This window comes from Pristiophorus japonicus, chromosome 20 (assembly GCF_044704955.1).
Source record: "Pristiophorus japonicus isolate sPriJap1 chromosome 20, sPriJap1.hap1, whole genome shotgun sequence".
NCBI classification, from domain to species: Eukaryota; Metazoa; Chordata; class Chondrichthyes; family Pristiophoridae; genus Pristiophorus; species Pristiophorus japonicus.
Window position 1 is genome coordinate 72,677,582 of NC_091996.1, and position 18,093 is coordinate 72,695,674.

General features: G+C 46.8%; 1 protein-coding gene across 1 annotated transcript in view; it reads left to right on the forward strand.

Moving 5' to 3' along the window:
* Positions 1-17,557, forward strand: part of LOC139232968 (lipocalin-like) — a 74,345-nt gene extending 56,788 nt beyond the window's left edge. The window contains exons 5-8 of the mRNA XM_070863466.1: positions 4,524-4,637; positions 10,192-10,293; positions 15,176-15,201; positions 17,419-17,557. Coding sequence (XP_070719567.1) covers positions 4,524-4,637; positions 10,192-10,293; positions 15,176-15,201; positions 17,419-17,424 — 248 coding nt within the window. The 3' untranslated portion in view covers positions 17,425-17,557. The remainder of the gene's footprint in view (positions 1-4,523; positions 4,638-10,191; positions 10,294-15,175; positions 15,202-17,418) is intronic.
* Positions 17,558-18,093: the final 536 nt, after the last annotated feature.

An 18,093-nucleotide genomic window follows, 5' to 3' on the forward strand; every position in this document is an offset into this window, starting at 1 on the left:
ACACTGACTATCAAATATATCCCCATATATCACACTGACTATCTAATATATCCCCATATATCACACTGACTATTTAATATATCTCCATATATCACACTGACTATCTAATATATCCCCATATATCACACTGACTCTATCTAATATATCCTCATATATCACACTGACTATCTAATATATCCCCATATATCACACTGACTATTTAATATATCGCCATATATCACACTGACTATCTAATATATCCCCATATAACACACTGACTATCTAATATATCCCCATATATCACACTGACTATTTAATATATCTCCATATATCACACTGACTATCTAATATATCCCCATATATCACACGGACTATCTAATATATCCCCATATATCGCACTGAGTCTCCAATACATTCCCATATATCACACTGACTCTCTAATATATCCCCAGAGATCACACTGACTATCTACTATATCCCCATATATCACACTGACTCTATCCAATATATCCTCATATATCACACTGACTATCTAATATATCCCCATATATCAGACTGACTATCTAATATATCTCCATATATCACACTGACTATCTAATATATCTCCATATATCACACTGACTATCCAATATATCGCCATATATCCCACTGACTCTATCTAATATATCCCCATATATCACACTGACGATCTAATATATCTCCATATATCACACTGACTATCTAATATATCCCCATATAATCACACTGACTCGATCTAATATATCTGCATATATCACACTGACTATCTAATATATCTCCATATATCACACTGACTCTATTCAATATATCCCCATATATCACACTGACTATCTAATATATTCCCATATTTCACACTGACTATCTAATATATCCCAATATATCACACTGACTATTTAATACATCTCCATAAAACACACTGACTATCTAATATATCCCCATATATCAACTGACTATCTAATATATCCCCATATAATCAAACTGACTCGATCTAATATATCCCCATATATCACGCTGACTATCTAATATATCACCGTATATCACACTGAATCTATCTACTATATCCCCATATATCACACTGACTCTATCTAATATATCCCCATATATCACACTGACTCTATCTAATATATCCCAATATATCATACTGATTATCTAATATATCCCCATATATCACACTGACTATCTAATATATCTCCATATATCACACTGACTATCTAATATATCCCCATATATCACGCTGACTATCTAATATCTTTCCATATATCACACTGACTATCTAATATATCCCTATATATCACACTGACTATTTAATATATCTCCATATATCACACTGACTATCTAATATATCCCCATATATCGCACTGACTATCTAATATACCTCCATACATCACACTGACTTTCTAATATATCGCCATATATCACACTGACTATCTAATATATCTCCATATATCACACTGACTATGTAATATATCACACTGACTCGATCTAATATATCCCCAGAGATCACACTGGCTATCGAATATATCCCCATATATCACACTGACTGTGTCCAATATATCCCCATATATCTGACTGACTCTATCTAATATATCACCATACATCACACTGACTATCTAATCTATCTCCATATATCACATTGACTATCTAATATGTCCCCATATAATCACACTGACTCTATCTAATATATCCCCATATATCACGCTGACTATCTAATATATCACCGTATATCACACTGACTATCTAATCTATCTTCATCTATCACACTGACGATCTAATATATCCCCATATATCACACTGGCTCAATCTGCTATATCTCCATATATCCCACTGAACCTATCTACTATATCCCCATATATCACACTGACTCTATTTAATATATCTCCATATATCACACTGAATCTATCTACTATATCCCCATATATCACACTGACTATCTAATATATCCCCATATATCATACTGACTCTATCTAATATACCCCATATATCAGACTGACTCGATCTATTATATCCACATATATCACACTGATAATCTAATATATCCCCATATATCACACTGACTATCTAATATATCTCCATATATCACACTGACTATCTAATATAGCCCCATATATCACACTGACTATATCTAATATATCCCCATATATCACACTGACTATCTAATATATCCCCATATATCACACTGACTATTTAATATATCTCCATATATCACACTGACTATCTAATCTACCTCCATACATCACACTGACTGTCTAATATATCGCCATATATCACACTGACTATCTAATATATCTCCATATATCACACCGACTATTTAATATATCTCCGTATATCACACTGACTATGTAATATATCCCCATGTATCGCACTGACTATCTAGTATACCTCCATACATCACACTGACTGTCTAATATATCGCCATATATCACACTGACTATCTAATATATCTCCATATATCAAACTGACTATGTAATATATCACACTGACTCTATCTAATATATCCCCAGAGATCATGCTGGCTGTCTAATATATCCCCATATATCACACTGACTGTATCTAATATATCCCCATATATCATACTGACTCTATCTAATATATCACCATACATCACACTGACTATCTAATCTATCTCCATATATCACACTGACTATCTAATATATCTCCATATATAACACTGACTATGTAATATATCACACTGACTCTATCTAATATATCCCCAGAGACACGCTGGCTATCTAATATATCTCCATATATCACACTGACTATGTAATATATCTCCATATATCACACTGACTCTATCTAATTATAGCTCCATATATCACACTGACTATCTAATATATCCCCATATATCACACTGACTCTCTACTATATCCCCATATATTACACCGAGTCTATCTAATACATCTCCATATATCACACTAACTCGATCTTATATATCTCCATATATCACACTGATTATCTAATATATCCCCATAAAATCACACTGCCTCTATCTAATATATCCCCATATATCACACTGATGATCTAATATACCCCCATATATCACACTGACTATTTAATACATCTCCATAAAACACACTGACTATCTAATATATCCCCATAATATCACTCTGACTATCTAATATTAACCCATATAATCACACTGACTCTATCTAATATAAACCATATATCACGCTGACTATCTAATATATCACCGTATATCACACTGACTATCTAATCTATCTCCATATATCACACTGACTATCTAATATATCCCCATATATCACACAGACTCTATCTACTATATCTCCATATATAACACAGAATCTATCTACTATATCCCCATATATCACACTGACTCTATCTAATATATCCCCATATATCACACTGACTCTATCTAATATATCCCCATATATCACACTGACTATCTAATAAATCTCCATATATCTCACTGACTATCTAATATATCTCCATATATCACAATGACTATCTAATATATCCCCATATATCACACTGACTATCTAATATAACTCCATAATCTCACTGACTATCTAATATATCCCCATATATCACACTGACTATCTAATATATCTCCATAATCTCACTGACTATCTAATATATCCCCATATATCACACTGACTATCTAATAAATCTCCATATATCACACTGACTATCTAATATATCCCCATATATCACATTGACTATCTAATATATCTCCATATATCACACTGACTATCTAATATATCCCCATATATCACATTGACTCTATCTAATATATCCTCATATATCACACTGACTATCTAATATATCCCCATATATCACACTGACTATCTAATATATCTCCATATATCACACTGACTATCTAATATATCTCCATATATCACTGACTATCCAATATATCTCCATATATCCCACTGACTCTCTCTAATATATCCCCATATATCACACTGACTATCTAATATATCCCCACATATCACACTGACTCTATATAATATATCCCCATATATCACACTGACTCTATCTAATATATCCCCAGATATCACACTGACTATCTAATATATCTCCATATATTACACTGACTATCTAATGTATCCCCATATATCACACTGACTATCTAAACATCCCCATATATCACACTGACTATCTACTATATCTCCATATCTCACACTGACTGTCTAATATATCTCCATATATCACACTGACTATCTAATATATCTCCATATATCACACTGACTATCTAATATATCCCCATATATCACACTGACTTTATTTAATACATTCGCATATATCACACTGACTCTATCTAATATATCTCCATATATCATACCGACTCTATCTAATATATCACCATATGTCACACTGACTCTATTTAATATATTCCCATATATCATACTGACTCTATCTTATATATCCCCATATATCACACTGACTATCTAATATATCCCCATATATCATACTGACTATCTAATATATCCCCATATATCACACTGACTCTAACTATCTCAGTCCCAGCTCCATAATAAATGCTGTAACACTATTCTGTTGATGTGCAGGTTGGAACAATGACCAGGAGGTATATGTGACTCGCACCAACTATGATGAATATGCTGTGGTGCACAGCATCCTCACCAAGGGCTCTGAGATCACCACCCTGGTGAAGCTATATGGTATGTAGTGTGCATTCCGATATCTCTTCTGTTCAATATCAACTATGGCCCACACGTGAATCATTGGGCAATCCCTGGGAGCTGTTGCTCTGTATAACCAGACAAACATCCCTTATTATTTATACTATGCACACAAGTGAGTGCTGTACACGATGTGGGAAATTACACTTTATAGCTTTAAAGTAGCGCTGCTGGTTCAGGATGCTGCCTGCGAAGAGGAAGCACAAATCCAAATACAGACTTTTTCATGAGAACAACACAGATTAAGGAGCGATGTGATCGAGGTGTTTGAAGTTATGAAGGATTGGCCAGGATCGATAGAATCAGACTGTTTCCAGTAGTCGAGGGCCTAGAAGGAGGAGCCAGAGACACAACATTAAATGGAAGAGATTTAAAACAGAAAGCAGGAGAAACGTCACACACACAGAGTCATGAGGCTGTGGAATCCATTGCCAGGGTTAATGATTGAGGCAGAAACCTTGTCAACATTGAGGATTGTATTGGAGAGGTGGCTGAAGGAAAAGGGATTAAAGGAATGTGGGAACAGGGCAGGTAAATGTGGCAGAACTATTTGTTTACATGGAGGGTAAACACCGACATGGACTGATGGGCCGAATGGGCGGTTTCTGTAATGTAACATCAAGTATGTCTATGTATTGTGAGAGAACTTCTCCAGTATTTCAACAAATTTTCTCATCTGATCTCCACCCCCATCCATTCTCCTCAAGACACTGACTGAGGTACTGTTCCAGAGACACTGACTCTCACTGGGGTACTGTTCCAGAGACACTGACTCTCACTGGGGTACAGTTCCACACAAACTGACTCTCACTGGGGTACAGTCCCACAGACACTGACTCTCACTGGGGTACAGTTCCACAGACATTGACTCTCACTGGGGTACAGTTCCACAGACACTGACTCTCACTGGGGTACAGTTCCACAGACACTAACTCTCACTGGGGTACAGTCCCACACACACTGACTCTCACTGGGGTACAGTTCCACTCACACTGATTCTTCACACTGACTCTCACTGGGGTACAGTTCCACACAAACTGACTCTCACTGGGGTACCTTTCCACAGACACTGACTCTCACTGGGTTACAGTCCCACAGACACTGACTCTCACTGGGGTACAGTTCCACACACACTGATTCTTCACACTGACTCTCACTGGGGTACAGCTCCACAAACACTGACTCTCACTGGGGTATGGGTCCCACACACACTGACTCTCACTGGGGTACATTTCCACAGACGCTGACTCTCACTGGGGTACAGTCCCACAGACACTGACTCGCACTGTGCTTGCTGACCTACATTGGTTTCCGGTTAAGCAATGCCTTGGTTTCAAAATTCTCATCCTTATTTTCAAATTCCTCCATGGCCTCACCCCTCCTTACCTCTGTAATCTCCTCCAGCCCCACAACCCCCCGAGATGTCTGCACTCCTCTAATTCTGCACTCTCGAACATCCCTGATTATAATCGCTCCACCATTGGTGGCCGTGCCTTCTGTTGCCTAGGCCTTAAGCTCTGGAACTCCCTGCCTAAACTTCTCCGCCTCTCTACCTCTCTTTCCTCCTTCAAGATGCTCCTTAAAACATACCTCTTTGATCAAGCTTTTGGTCACCTGCACTAATTTTCACTTATGCTGCTCGGTATCAAATAGTTATCGCATGATACACATGTGAAGCACCTTCGGATGTTTCACTACTTTAAAGGCGCTATATAAATACAACTTGTTTTTGTTGTTGTTATAGGTCCCACGGACACTGACTATTGCTGGGGTAACGGTCCCACAAGCACTGACTATTGCTGGGGTAATGGTCCATGGACATTGGCTATTGCTGGGGTAATGGTCCATGGACACTGACTATTGCTGGGGTATATGTCCCATGGGTACTGACTATTGATCTGGTAAAGATCCCACAAGCACTGACTGTTGCTGGGGTAATGGTCCATGGACATTGGCTATTGCTGGGGTAATGGTCCATGGACACTGACTATTGCTGGGGTATATGTCCCATGGGTACTGACTATTGCTCTGGTATAGGTCCCACAATCACTGACTGTTGCTGGGGTAATGGTCCATGGGCACTGACTATTGCTAGAGTATGTGTCCCATGGGTACTGGCTATTGCTGAGGTAATGGTCCCATGGACACTGACTATTGCTGAAGTAATGGTCCATGGACACTGACTATTGCTGGGGTAATGGTCCATGGACACTGACTATTGCTGAGGTAATGGTCCATGGGTACTGACTATTGCTGGGGTAATGGTCCATGGACACGGACTATTGCTGGGGTAATGGTCCATGGGTACTGACTATTGCTGGGATAATGGTCCATGAACACTGACTATTGCTGGGATAATGGTCCATGAACACTGACTATTGCTGAGGTAATGGTCCATGGAAACTGACTATTGCTGGGGTAATGGTCCATGGGTGCTGACTATTGCTGGGGTAATGGTCCCATGGACACTGACTATTGCTGGGGTATAGGTCCCATGGACACTGACTATTGCTGGGGTAATGGTCCCATGGACACTGACTATTGCTGGGGTATAGGTCCCATGGACACTGACTATTGCTGGGGTATAGGTCCCATGGACACGGACTATTATTGGGGTAATGGTCCATGGACACTGACTATTGCTGGGGTAATGGTCCATGGGTACTGACTATTGCTGGGGTAATGGTCCATGGACACTGACTATTGCTGGGGTAATGGTCCCATGATCACTGACTATTGCAGGGGTACAGGTCCCATGGACACTGACGATTGCTGGGATGTAGGTCCCACGGACACTGACTATTGCTGGGGTAATGGGGCCACAAGCACTGACTATTGCTAGGGTAATGGTCCCATGGGTACTGGCTATTGCTGGTGTAATGGTCCATGGGCACTGACTATTGCTGGGGTATTGATCCCATGGGTACTGACTATTGCTGGGGTAATGATCCATGGACACTGACTATTGCTGGGGTAATGGTCCCATGGACACTGACTATTGCTGGGGTAATGGTCCATGGGTACTGACTATTGCTGGGGTAATGGTCCCATGATCACCGACTATTGCAGGGGTACAGGTCCCATGGACACTGACGATTGCTGGGATGTAGGTCCCACAGACACTGACTATTGCTGGGGTAATGGGGCCACAAGCACTGACTATTGCTGGGGTAATGGTCCCATGGGTACTGGCTATTGCTGGGGTAATGGTCCATGGGCACTGATTATTGCTGGGGTATTGATCCCATGGGTACTGACTATTGCTGGGGTAATGGTCTATGGACACTGACTATTATTGGGGTAATGGTCCATGGACACGGACTATTGCTGGGATAATGGTCCATGGACACTGACTATTGCTGGGGTAATGGTCCCATGATCACTGACTATTGCAGGGGTACAGGTCCCATGGACACTGACGATTGCTGGGATGTAGGTCCCACGGACACTGACTATTGCTGGGGTAATGGGGCCACAAGCACTGACTATTGCTAGGGTAATGGTCCCATGGGTACTGGCTATTGCTGGTGTAATGGTCCATGGGCACTGACTATTGCTGGGGTATTGATCCCATGGGTACTGACTGTTGCTGGGGTAATGATCCATGGACACTGACTATTGCTGGGGTAATGGTCCCATGGACACTGACTATTGCTGGGGTAATGGTCCATGGGTACTGACTATTGCTGGGGTAATGGTCCCATGATCACCGACTATTGCAGGGGTACAGGTCCCATGGACACTGACGATTGCTGGGATGTAGGTCCCACAGACACTGACTATTGCTGGGGTAATGGGGCCACAAGCACTGACTATTGCTGGGGTAATGGTCCCATGGGTACTGGCTATTGCTGGGGTAATGGTCCATGGGCACTGATTATTGCTGGGGTATTGATCCCATGGGTACTGACTATTGCTGGGGTAATGGTCTATGGACACTGACTATTATTGGGGTAATGGTCCATGGACACGGACTATTGCTGGGATAATGGTCCATGGACACTGACTATTGCTGGGGTAATGGTCCCATGATCACTGACTATTGCAGGGGTACAGGTCCCATGGACACTGACGATTGCTGGGATGTAGGTCCCACGGACACTGACTATTGCTGGGGTAATGGGGCCACAAGCACTGACTATTGCTAGGGTAATGGTCCCATGGGTACTGGCTATTGCTGGTGTAATGGTCCATGGGCACTGACTATTGCTGGGGTATTGATCCCATGGGTACTGACTATTGCTGGGGTAATGATCCATGGACACTGACTATTGCTGGGGTAATGGTCCCATGGACACTGACTATTGCTGGGGTAATGGTCCATGGGTACTGACTATTGCTGGGGTAATGGTCCCATGATCACCGACTATTGCAGGGGTACAGGTCCCATGGACACTGACAATTGCTGGGATGTAGGTCCCACAGACACTGACTATTGCTGGGGTAATGGGGCCACAAGCACTGACTATTGCTGGGGTAATGGTCCCATGGGTACTGGCTATTGCTGGGGTAATGGTCCATGGGCACTGATTATTGCTGGGGTATTGATCCCATGGGTACTGACTATTGCTGGGGTAATGGTCTATGGACACTGACTATTATTGGGGTAATGGTCCCATGGACACTGACTATTGCTGGGGTAATGGTCCATGGGTACTGACTATTGCTGGGGTATAGGTCCCATGGACACTGACTATTGCTGGGGTAATGATCCCATGGACACTGACTATTGCTGGGGTAATGGTCCCATGGACACTGACTATTGCTGGGGTAATGGTCCCATGGACACGGACTATTGCTGGGGTAATGGTCCCATGGACACGGACTATTGCTGGGGTATAGGTCCCATGGACACTGACTATTGCTGGGGTAATGGTCCCATGGACACTGACTATTGCTGGGGTAATGGTCCCATGGACACTGACTATTGCTGGAGTATAGGTCCCATGGACACTGACTATTGCTGGGGTACAGGTCCCATGGACACTGACTATTGCTGGGGTATAGCTCCCATGGACACTGACTATTGCTGGGGTAATGGTCCCATGGACACTGACTATTGCTGGGGTTTAGGTCCCATGGACACTGACTATTGCTGGGGTATAGGTCCCATGGACACTTACTATTGCTGGGTTATAGGTCCCATGGACACTTACTATTGCTGGGTTATAGGTCCCATGGACACTGACTATTGATGGGGTATTGGTCCATGGGTGCTGACTATTGCTGGGATATAGATCCCATGGACTCTGACTATTGCTGGAGTAATGGTCCATGGGTGCTGACTATTGCTGGGGTACAGGTCCCATGGACACTGCCTATTGCTGGGGTATAGGTCCCACGGACACTGACTATTGCTGGGCTATAGGTCCCATGGACACTTGTGTCTTGCTGGGTAATAGATGCCATGATGAGAATGTATGTCGCATTTATTTGGTGCAGGATTGTGTCACCTGTTGAACATGTTCTATACTACACTTGGCGGTCCCAGAACCTACATTAAAAGTGATCCTGATGTTCTGCATTGTTTCAGGAAGAGGCCAGGAGCTGAGACAGGCAATCGTGGAGAGATTCAGACAGTACTGTCTGGAACAGGGACTAGAGAAAGAAAACATTTTAACCTTTGCTAAGCAAGGTAACGCTTTGCATGTACTGCAGATAAACAGTCCATCCTCTGGTCTAACCTGGGCTGTACCTGCCCTGCGAGTGTTTGATGGCACAGGGTACAGGGAGCTTTACTCTGTATCTAAGCCGTGCTGTACCTGCCCTGGGAGTGTTTGATGGGACAGTGTAGAGGGAGCTTTACTCTCTATCTAACCCGTGCTGTACCTGCCCTGGGAGTGTTTGATGGGGCAGGGTAGAGGGAGCTTTACTCTGTATCTAATCTGTAGGACAGTGTTGAGGCCCATGTGTATAGACCCTGCCCCATAGGTATCGACCCTCCGTCTTTAGTACAGACCCTGCAAATCTCATGGAAATAGACCTGTCCCTCTTTCCCATGACTGTCAACTCAGTTCCTCATTCATTGCTGTACACAGATATAGACCCAGTCCCGGGCTATATATCTGATCCCATGGATATAGACCCAGCCCCGGGCTATATATCTGATCCCATGGATATATACCCAGCCCCGTGCTATTTATACGGGCCCACGGATATAGATTATATCCCATTTATCTAAATCCCCTTCGCTGTCCAATGGGTTAGAACTCTTTCCTAATGACTACTGGGTACAGATCTTATTCCATGCCTGTAGGTCCTGTCCCATTGATATGGATTGAGGCCTGTGGTTACAGACCATGTCTCCCGAAGCCATGTTTATATACTCTGTCCTTCTGACTGATAGCTATAGACTCAATTCCTGTTCAATCAGCATAAATGTCCCATGGCTATAGGCTCTGTCCTGTTGGTGTGAACGCATTCCCAATGCTACGGAACCTGTCTCATGCATACAGATTATGTCTGATTGGTACAGACATTGTCCCATGGGGATAGACCCTGTCCATGTTATAGACTCTGTCCATGGGGATAGACCCTGTCCATGGGTATAGACCCTGCCCCCTGTCCATGGGTATAGACCCTGCCCCCTGTCCATGGTATAGACCCTGTCCATGTTATAGACCCTGTCCATGTTATAGACCCTGTCCATGGGGATAGACCCTGTCCATGGGTATAGACCCTGTCCATGGGTATAGACCCTGCCCCCTGTCCATGGGTATAGACCCTTACCCCGTCCATGGGTATAGACCCTGCCCTCTGTCCATGGGTATAGACCTTTATCCCCATCCATGGGTATAGACCCTGCCCCCTGTCCATGGGTATAGACCCTTACCCCCGTCCATGGGTATAGACCCTGCCCTCTGTCCATGGGTATAGACCCTGCCCTCTGTCCATGGGTATAGACCCTGCCCCCTGTCCATGGGTATAGACCCTGTCCCCTGTCCATGGGTATAGACCCTTACCCCCGTCCATGGGTATAGACCCTGTCCATGGGTATAGACCCTGTCCCCTGTCCTCGGGTATAGACCCTGTCCCCTGTCCATGGTATAGACTCTGTCCTCTGTCCTCGGGTATAGACCCTGTCCCCCGTCCATGGGTATAGACCCTGTCCATGGGTATAGACCCTGTCCATGGGTATAAACCCTGCCCCCTGACAATGGGTATAGACCCTGCCCCCTGTTCATGGGTATAAACCCTGCCCCCTGACAATGGGTATAGACCCCTTCCATGGGTATAGACCCGGCCCCCGGTCCATGGGTATAGACCCTGCCCCGTGTCCATGGGTATAAACCCTGCCCCCTGACAATGGGTATAGACCCCTTCCATGGGTATAGACCCTGCCCCCGGTCCATGGGTATAGACCCCTTCCATGGGTATAGACTCTGCCCCCTGTCCATGGGTATAAACCCTGCCCCCTGACAATGGGTATAGACCCCTTCCATGGGTATAGACCCGGCCCCCGGTCCATGGGTATAGACCCTGCCCCGTGTCCATGGGTATAAACCCTGCCCCCTGACAATGGGTATAGACCCCTTCCATGGGTATAGACTCTGCCCCCTGTCCATGGGTATAGACCCTGCCCCCTGTCCATGGGTATAAACCCTGCCCCCTGACAATGGGTATAGACCCCTTCCATGGGTATAGACCCTGCCCCCGGTCCATGGGTATAGACCCTGTCCCCTGTCCATGGGCTAGACCCTGTCCCCGGTCCATGGGTATAGACCCTGTCACCTGTCCATGGGTATAGACCCTGTCCCCTGTCCATGGGTGTAGACCCTATCCCCTGTCCATGGGTATAGACCCTGTCCCCGGTCAATGGGTGTAGACCCTGTCCCCGGTCCATGGGTATAGACCCTGTCCCCTGTCCATGGGCATAGACCCTGTCCATGGGTGTAGACCCTGTCCCTGGTCCATGGGTATAGACCCTGTCCCCGGTCCATGGGTATAGACCCTGTCCCCGGTCCATGGGTATAGACCCTGCCCCCTGTCCATGGGTATAAACCCTGCCCCCTGACAATGGGTATAGACCCCTTCCATGGGTATAGACCCTGCCCCCGGTCCATGGGTATAGACCCTGTCCCCTGTCCATGGGCATAGACCCTGTCCATGGGTGTAGACCCTGTCCCTGGTCCATGGGCATAGACCCTGTCCCCGGTTCATGGGTATAGACCCTGTCACCTGTCCATGGGTATAGACCCTGTCCCCTGTCCATGGGTGTAGACCCTATCCCCTGTCCATGGGTATAGACCCTGTCCCCTGTCCATGGGCATAGACCCTGTCCATGGGTGTAGACCCTGTCCCTGGTCCATGGGTATAGACCCTGTCCCCGGTCCATGGGTATAGACCCTGTCCCCGGTCCATGGGTATAGACCCTGTCCCTGGTCCATGGGTATAGACCCTGTCCCCGGTCCATGGGTATAGACCCTGTCCCTGGTCCATGGGTATAGACCCTGTCCCTGGTCCATGGGTATAGACCCTGGCCCTGGTCCATGGGTATAGACCCTGTCCCCTGTCCATGGATATAGACCCCGTCCCCTGTCCATGGGTGTAGACCCTGTCCCCTGTCCATGGGTGTAGACCCTGTCCCCTGTCCATGGGTATAGACCCTACCCCCTGTCCATGGGTATAGACTCTGTCACCCCCCCTCCCCCCCCCCACTACCATGCATATAGACCCTGCCCGCTGACCCATGGAGACCTTAAACCATGGAAATAGACCCTGACCCAATGGCTGGTCCACCTTTCACTGTAACCAAGACACTAACATTCAATAATGAAAGATTAAACTTGCATTTATATAGCACCTTTCACATCCTAAGACATCCCAAAGCATGCCACAGCCAGCTGTAAAATGGTGAAATACCGCCACCAATCTTCACACAACAAAGACCCACAAGCAGCAATGTGATAATAACCAGATTATCTGTTTTGTGGTGGTTTAGGTCGAGGGATGATCATTGGTCAGGACACCAGGGAGAACTCCCCTGCTTTACTTTGAATATTGCAGTGGGAGCTTTTACTTTCAGCTGGCAGGGCAGATTGGGCCTCCGACAGTGCAGCACTCCCTCAGTATTGCCCCTCTGACAAGTGCGGCACTCCCTCAGTATTGCCCCTCTGACAAGTGCGGCACTCCCTCAGTATTGCCCCTCTGACAAGTGCGGCACTTCCTCAGTATTGCCCCTCTGACAAGTGCGGCACTCCCTCAGTATTGCCCCTCTGACAAGTGCAGCACTCCCTCAGTATTACCCTCTGACAAGTGCGGCACTCCCTCAGTATTGCCCCTCCGACAAGTGCGGCACTCCCTCAGTATTACCCCTCTGACAAGTGCGACCCTCCCTCAGTACTGCCCCTCTGACAAGTGCGGCACTCCCTCAGTATTGCCCCTCTGACAAGTGCGTCACTCCCTCAGTATTGCCCCTCTGATAAGTGCGGCACTCCCTCAGTACTGCCCCTCTGACAAGTGCGGCACTCCCTCAGTACTGCCCCTCTGACAAGTGCAGCACTCCCTCAGTATTGCCCCTCTGACAAGTGCGGCCCTCCCTCAGTACTGCCCCTCTGACAAGTGCGGCAATCCCTCAGTATTGCCCCTCTGACAAGTGCAGCACTCCCTCAGTATTGCCCTCTGACAAGTGCGGCACTCCCTCAGTATTGCCCTCTGACAAGTGCGGCACTCCCTCAGTATTGCCCCTCTGACAAGTGCATCACTCCCTCAGTATTGCCCCTCTGACGGTGCGGCACTTCCTCAGTATTGCCCCTCTGACAGTGCAACACTCCCTCAGTATTGCCCCTCTGACACTGCAGTGCTCCCTCAGTATTGCCCCTCTGACAAGTGCGTCACTCCCTCAGTATTGCCCCTCTGATAAGTGCGGCACTCCCTTAGTACTGCCCCTCTGACAAGTGCGGCACTCCCTCAGTACTGCCCCTCTGACAAGTGCAGCACTCCCTCAGTATTGCCCCTCTGACAAGTGCGGCCCTCCCTCAGTACTGCCCCTCTGACAAGTGCGGCAATCCCTCAGTATTGCCCCTCTGACAAGTGCAGCACTCCCTCAGTATTGCCCTCTGACAAGTGCGGCACTCCCTCAGTATTGCCCTCTGACAAGTGCGGCACTCCCTCAGTATTGCCCCTCTGACAAGTGCATCACTCCCTCAGTATTGCCCCTCTGACGGTGCGGCACTTCCTCAGTATTGCCCCTCTGACAGTGCAACACTCCCTCAGTATTGCCCCTCTGACACTGCAGTGCTCCCTCAGTATTGCCCTCTGACAGTGCGGCACTCCCTCAGTACTGCACCGGATTGTCAGCCTTGATTATGGGCTCAAGTCTCTGGAGTGGGGTTTGGATCCACAACCTTCTGAATCTGAGGGGAAGGGCACTATTTACTGAGCCACGACTGACAGCTGCAGTAGTATACATACCAGTGGAGCATAAGATTCAGTCGCAGTTTAAATATCCAATGGTTTTCTATGCCGACGGTTTGTCAATTAACTTTTATTTTGTTCCTCTTTTGATCTCTTTACAGAGGAATGCCGACCAAAGTCTGCTCAGGTCAGTACTGGCACTTGTCCACTTTCTGGTGCAGGGGGCAGGTGCGGTAGGGCGGCGGGATCGGCGGGGGTGGGGTGGGGGCGGCAGTGTGACAGTCCATGGCTCTTTTCCTTGGAGAGATAGATGGAATAGTTGGTGGAAGGTTGGAGCAGGACATCTATAGTGAGGTCTAAGCCAAGGCATGTTTCGCAATCTCAGTGCTGCGCTTGGCAGGCTGTTGATCAATGGCCTGCCACTCTGATTGTAGTGTCTCCTGCTCCAAATACCACCAACAAATCAGTGTCCAAATGGGTATGGTGGCCTGAACTGGACACTGTGTCGGTAAGCTACACGGTTTTAACGAGCTAAACTCTAGAGACACCCTTCCGCGCAGGTGGTCTCCCGAACCCTCGAATCCTGCTGTCCTGTGCTTTGCTAATCAGCTGTCCTCCCATGGTGGGAGAATGAGCAACCACAGCTTAAAATCCCAGCGATTCTGAAAGCTCCGTGAGGGTGGTGGAAACCTGGGATTCGCTCCCCCCAAAAGGCTGTGGATGCTGGGGAATAATTGGAGCTTTCATAAAAACATAAGAAATAGGAACAGGAGTAGGCCATACGGCCCCTCGAGCCTGCTCCACCATTTAATACGATCATGACTAATCCGATCATGGACTCAGATCCACTTCCCTGCCCGCTCCCCATAACCCCTTATCGTTTAAAGAACTGTCTATTTCTGTCTTAAATTTATTCAATGTCCCAGCTTCCACAGCTCTCTGAGGCAGCGAATTCCACAGATTTACAACCCTCAGGGAGAAGAAATTCCTCCTCATCTCTGTTTTAAATGGGCGGCCCCTTATTTTAAGATCATGTCCTCTAGTTCTAGTCTCCCCCATCAGTAGAAACATCCTCTCTGCATCCACCTTGTCAAGCCTCCTCATAATCTTATACGTTTCGATAAGATCATCTCTCATTCTTCTGAATTCCAATGAGTAGAGTCTGTTATCGATAGATTTTTGTTGGGTAAGTGTATCAAGGGATATGGAGCAAATAGAGTTGAGGTACAGAGTAGCAATGATTGATTTGAATGGCAGAACAGGCTCCAGGGGCTGAATGGCCTCCTCCTGTTCCTATGTAACAGGCCCGAGGGGATGAATGGCCTTCTCCTGTTGCTGTGTAACAGGCTTGAGGGGCTGAATGACCTCCTCCTGTTCCTATACAACAGGTCTGAGGGTATGGATGGGCCTCCTGTTGTTGTGTAACAGGCCCGAGGGGCTGAATGGCCTCCTCCTGTTCCTGTGTAACAGGCCTAAGGGGATGAATGTGCCTCCTGTTCCTAATGTAACATGCCCAAGGGGATGAATGGCCTCCTGTTCCTATGCAACAGGCCCGAGGGGATGAATGGGCCTCCTGTTCCTGAGTAACAGGCCCGAGGGGGTGAATGGCCTCCTCCTGTTCTTATGTAATAGGCCCGAGGGGATGAATGGCCTTCTCCTGTTGTTGTGTAACAGGCCCGAGGGGCTGAATGGCCTCCTCCTGTTCCAGTGTAACAGGCTCGAGGGGCTGAATGGCCTTCTCCTGTTTCTGTGTAACAGGCTCGAGGGGCTGAATGGCCTCCTTCTGTTGCTGTGTAACAGGCCCAAGGGGATGGATGGGCCTCCTGCTCCTGTGTAACAGGCTCGAGGGGCTGAATGGGCCTCCTGTTCCTGTGTAACAGGCCCGAGGGGATGAATGGCCGGCCTCCTCCTGTTGCTGTATAACAGGCCCAAGGGGAAGAATGTGCCTCCTGTTCCTATGTAACAGGTCCGAGGGGCTGAATGGTCTCCTCCTGTTCCTGTATAACAGGCCCGAGGGGGAGAATGTGCCTCCTGTTCCTATGTAACAGGCCCGAGGGGCTGAATGGTCTCCTCCTGTTCCTGTGTAACAGGCCCGAGGGGATGAATGTGCCTCCTGTTCCTATGTAACAGGCCCGAGAGGCTGAATGACCTCCTCCTGTTCCTATGAAACAAGCCCAAGAGGCTGAATGGGCCTCCTCCTGTCCCTATGTAACAGGCCCAAGGGGCTGAATGGCCTCCTCCTGTTCCTATGTAACAGGTCCAAGAGGCTGAATGGCCTCCTACTGTCCCTATCTGGTGTTGGCTTTACACAGTGACATCAGAGCCCTTTTCAGTTTTTCAGGAGATGCTGGAATGGAATCCACTGGGGACACACAGCTAAATACAATGTCAAATCTTTCTACAGAACTGAATGGCAGAGCCTATGCGGAAGGAAACCTAGAGGAAGAGGTGGTCTCTCCGACAATCTGCAATCTGCCCTTCTCCACGCAACTTGTAAACGGCACTTTCACAGCCAGCTATAAATAAAGTCAATAGTAATCATCCAGAGTCGCTGCCTGACTGCTTTTGTGTATGTTGAAGTTCTAGCGAGAGATTTGCACACAGGAAGCGGTTTCGTGTTTGATTCTGATTTTTTAAGGAAGAGAAAGAGAAGTGATAAAGCGTTATATAGTGCAGGTCCCACTGGGATGGGAGAAGGAATCAGCAATCTGCAGACAGGATCTGCCTTAACTACCTGATCATGGTGAAGCGTTACCACATTCATCATAGGCAGTCCCTTGAAACGAGAATGACTTGCTTCCAAGCTAAAAAAAGGGACGAGTTCACAGGTGTTTCAATGAAGGACCCGAACTACATCCTGTGCATCTTCCACCCTTTTTAACTTGTGATGGCCGTTGCACATCAGCCACTACATGGGCTTGACAGAGCTAGGTCTTGGTGCAGTGGCGAGGATTAATCAAGACAACTGGAGACCAGATCTGCTGCACGGACCTAGTGTGCACACATATCGCAGTGTGGGCTGGCCCGTGCTGCCCCTGGGCCCCTGGCCCAGAACTCATGCCTCTCCTGACCCCGATCA